The sequence below is a fragment of the Oreochromis aureus genome, linkage group 3, assembly GCF_013358895.1.
Source record: "Oreochromis aureus strain Israel breed Guangdong linkage group 3, ZZ_aureus, whole genome shotgun sequence".
Classification (NCBI taxonomy): domain Eukaryota; kingdom Metazoa; phylum Chordata; class Actinopteri; order Cichliformes; family Cichlidae; genus Oreochromis; species Oreochromis aureus.
Genome location: NC_052944.1, coordinates 46,549,009 through 46,553,282, shown reverse-complemented (window position 1 = coordinate 46,553,282; position 4,274 = coordinate 46,549,009). Strand labels below are relative to the sequence as shown.

General features: G+C 41.5%; 1 protein-coding gene across 1 annotated transcript; it reads left to right on the top strand.

The window, feature by feature from the left end:
• The first annotated feature begins 715 nt into the window (after positions 1–715).
• Positions 716–2,446, top strand: LOC120439421 (tripartite motif-containing protein 16-like protein). Its single transcript, XM_039610385.1, has 2 exons — positions 716–1,070; positions 1,305–2,446. The coding sequence occupies exons 1-2, from the start codon at positions 773–775 to the stop codon at positions 2,444–2,446; spliced, it is 1,440 nt and encodes a 479-aa protein (XP_039466319.1). The 5' UTR covers positions 716–772.
• The last annotated feature ends 1,828 nt before the right edge of the window (positions 2,447–4,274 follow it).

Genomic DNA, 4,274 nt, shown 5'->3' with positions numbered 1-4,274 from the left:
CAGGACTGTGACAACGTGTATTTTAATGTACACATTTATATATTTTCGCTCTTACATACATGTATTTTCATTCACGCATTCAAGGACAAACAGTGTCTCACATTCTTGATTTTTAGTTCACAAACACTTCTTATAATGAAATTTTGGTGATGTTAGCTCAACTTTACACAGTAAAGTTACAGTGGGATACAAATAAGATCAGGCTGATCCTGCTAATATTTGTTCCTCCGGTTCAAATTCACAGGCCAACTGTATCCCACAGTTGTTTATGTTTCTAAACACGTTTTGCACAGAGAGACATTGTTTGAAAAAAGTACTGACAGCAATGTTTAATATTTTTACACAGTAAAAAACAAACAAACAAAAAAAACAACTATATATAAAATTAAACCATAAAGATGGTTTGTTTAGTAGTTTATTTTATTGCTACCTGTAATTTGCAGTTTACTTTCATTTGTTACACTAAGCAGTAAATAAAAAGGGTTAAACACACAGTATCGCTCTCAAACTGCTCCTCTTCCTGGAGTGAAGCACAGCCTGATAACCCTCCCTCTTTTTCATACTCTTAAACACAGCATCTCCTCTCTGTCCATATGTTTCCTCGTTCCCTCCCCTTCAGATCTGCACTTTGAAGATGGGTGTAACCAACATGTGGTGACGTGTAAGAGCTGACAGGCTCCATTCACTGCAGAAACATGTTGAGATCAAAGCTCAGACTAGTTTCAGTTATAAGGAAGAGAAACTCACACAGTCACTGACACTGAGAGGAGAAATGGCACAGAAAGGAGTTCAGCTGGACCAAGAAGCCTTCTCGTGTTCCATCTGTTTGGATCTACTGAAGGATCCGGTGACTACAGCCTGTGGACACAGCTACTGCATGAACTGCATTAAATCCCACTTTGATGAAGAGGACAGGAAGAGAATCCACAGCTGCCCTCAGTGTAGGAAGACTTTCATACCGAGGCCTGTCCTGGAGAAAAACATCATGTTAGCAAATTTAGTGGAGCAGCTGAAGAAGACTGGACTCCAAGCTGCTCCAGCTGATCACTGCTATGCTGGACCTAAAGATGTGGCCTGTGATGTCTGCACTGGGAGGAAACTGAAAGCCATCAAGTCCTGTTTATTCTGTCTGGCCTCTTACTGTGAGAAACACCTCCAACCTCACTATGATGCAGCTCCATTAAAGAAACACAAGCTGGTGGCCCCCTCCAAGAAGCTCCAGGAGAACATCTGCTCTCGTCATGATGAGGTGATGAAGATTTTCTGTCGTACTGATCAGCAGAGTATCTGTTATCTCTGCACAATGGATGAACATAAAGGCCATGAAACAGTCCCAGCTGCAGCAGAAAGGACTGAGAAGCAGAAGGAACTCGAGGTGAGACGACTAAACATCCAGCAGAGAATCCAGGAGCGAAAGAAAGATGTGAAGCTGCTTCAACAGGAGGTGGAGGCCATCAATGGCTCTGCTGATAAAGCAGTGGAGGACAGTGAGAAGATGTTCACTGAGCTGATCCTTCTCATCCAGAAAAGAAGCTCTGATGTGAAGCAGCAGGTCAGATCCCAGCAGGAAACTGAAGTGAGTCGAGTCAAAGAGCTTCAGGAGAAGCTGGAGCAGGAGATCGCTGAGCTGAAGAGGAAAGACGGCGAGCTGGAGCAGCTCTCACACACAGAGGATCACAACCAGTTTCTACACAACTACCCCTCACTGTCAGCACTCAGTGAGTCTACACACTCATCCAGCATCAATATTCGTCCTCTGAGCTACTTTGAGGATGTGACAGCAGCTGTGTCAGAGACCAGAGATATACTACAGGACATTCTGAGAGAGGAATGGACAAACATCTCACTGACAGTCACTGCAGAGGATGTTTTACTGTCACAACCAGAGCCAAAGACCAGAGCTGAATTCTTTAAATATTCACATGAAATCACACTGGATCCAAACACAGCAAACACACATGTGTTATTATCTGAGGGGAACAGAAAAGCAAAATTTATGAAACAACAACAGTCATATTTTGATCATCCAGACAGATTTACTGGATGGCGTCAGGTCCTGAGTAGAGAGAGTCTGACTGGACGTTGTTATTGTGAGGTGGAGTGGAGAGGGGGCACTGTTTGTGTAGCAGTCACATACAAGAATATCAGCAGAGCAGGGAGGGGAAATGAATGTGGATTTGGATACAATGACAAATCTTGGGCATTATATTGTTACACAAACAGTTATAAATTTTTGCACAACAATGTTAACACTGACCTCTCAGGTCCTCGGTCCTCCAGAGTAGGAGTGTACCTGGATCACAGAGCAGGTATTCTGTCTTTCTACAGCGTCTCTGAAACCATGACTCTCCTCCACAGAGTCCAGACCACATTCACTCAGCCGCTCTATGCTGGACTTTATATTTGGGGAAACGGAGCCACTGCAGAGTTGATTAAAGTCAAATAGAGAAGTTAGGTTCATGTTGATCTCTGACCATTATATTTACTTGTGTAGTTTCTAAATCAGGCTTTACATTTTATAAGCCGAGAAGTTCAGTGGTCCATTAATGTGTGAAAATAAAATTGCACTGATTCAAACTGTACTTACATTTGTATACATCAATATAAGTCTGAATTTGTTCCAATGGCCAAAAGCAAGTTTTAAAAGATGGGGTTTTAGCTGTTTTTTTAAATGAAACCACTGAGTACACAGATCTCAGGCTCAAAGGAAGGGAGTTCCAGAGTCACAGTTACAAACACTCTATTGCCTTTCGTTTTCAGCCTCGTATGTTGGACGACCAGCAAGCCCTGATCACATGACCTCGGGGACCTGCTGGGGATGTACTGATGTAAAAAATCTCTGATATAGGTCGGTGCTTGTCCATGCAGAGCCCTGAATGTCAAAGTCAAAATCTTGAAGTGGATTATGAATTTTATGGGGAGCCAGTGCAACTGGATCAGCAGGGGTGGGAGTAACTAGAAGATTTGGTCAAAAGCTTTGCGGCGGCTTTCTGAACAACTTGCAAATGATCCACAGAGGCTTCACTTAAACAAGTGGACAAAGAATTACAATAATCCAAACGAGATGAGACAAATGCATGGATGACCATTTCTAGTTCTGAACATGAAACAATGGGACTCAGCTTAGCAATATTTTTTAAATGATAAAAACAGGAGCGAACCAATAAATTAGCATGAGTGTCCAAAGTCAGAGCTGAGTCAAAAGTTGCACCAAGGTTCCTGATAGAAGGTTTGGCAAATGTAATGAGAGGGCATAAATTTTCCATAACCACAGGTACCAATTTTTTGGGAGCACAAACAAGGACTTCAGTTTTCTCCTCATTTAGCTGAAGAAAGTTATCAGCCATTGATCCCCTAATAGAATCTAAGCACCTTTGCAAAATCAGTAGTTTGGAAACATCTTGAGGCTTAAAGGAGATATACAACTGTAACGGCAGATATGTCAAGCTAGCTCATATACACGTAATATAATGTTTGTGCTTTTATTGTGGTAACTTCCTGTGTAACCGGAAGTGAATGTTGCTAACAGTAACAGGCTTGATGTACAAAAAGACGCAAGAAAACAGTAAACTATTGCTAACGGAGAAAGGGGAGAGAAAAACATGGTTAAATTGTACAAAAACGAATGGTTCTAACTACAGTCGACGGGGGAACAAGGTTTGTAATGAACATGATTTAATTTGAGCAATCTGAAACGCATGATATGTATTGTATAGTTTAATGGAAAACAGTTAGACCAACGTAATGAGTGGTTAAAATGGTGTTACATTAATAACATGGTAATTGTTTTATTTGTTTGTCTAGCTCTTACGTTGGTTCGTTGTCTGATACACGGCAAGGAATAATAAAGGTCATTCAACAACCATCAGTTCTGGCCTTCTCAGTTCAACTGGACTGCTACAACAACTGAATATCATCTGCATAGTAGTGATAAGAAATATCTTTAAAAGTGCTCAGTAAGTGCTGAAGAGGGAGTATATACAGCAAAAACAATAAAGGCCCAAAACAGAGCCCTGTGTCACACCATATTCAAGAGAAGTAGAAGAGGAGCTGTATTTAGAATTAGCCACGGAAAAAGATCGTTCACACAGATAAAATGCCAACCAGTCCAAAACAGACCATGATATACCCACCCAATGTCTCAGATGGTCAACAGTATCAAAGGCAGAGGTCAGGTCCAACATCAGCAGGACAGAGCATTCTCCTGCATCACAATTCATCAGGATGTCACTGGAGACTCTAATAAGTACAGTTTCAGTAGAGTGAGCTCTACG

Bases quoted from the DNA above. Each gene is read 5' to 3' on its own strand.
- LOC120439421 (XM_039610385.1), top strand. From the start codon at position 773: ATGGCACAGAAAGGAGTTCAGCTGGACCAAGAAGCCTTCTCGTGTTCC. The intron at 1,071-1,304 runs TGGCCTGTGATG...ATCTCTGCACAA, and splicing joins CTATGCTGGACCTAAAGATG to TGGATGAACATAAAGGCCAT.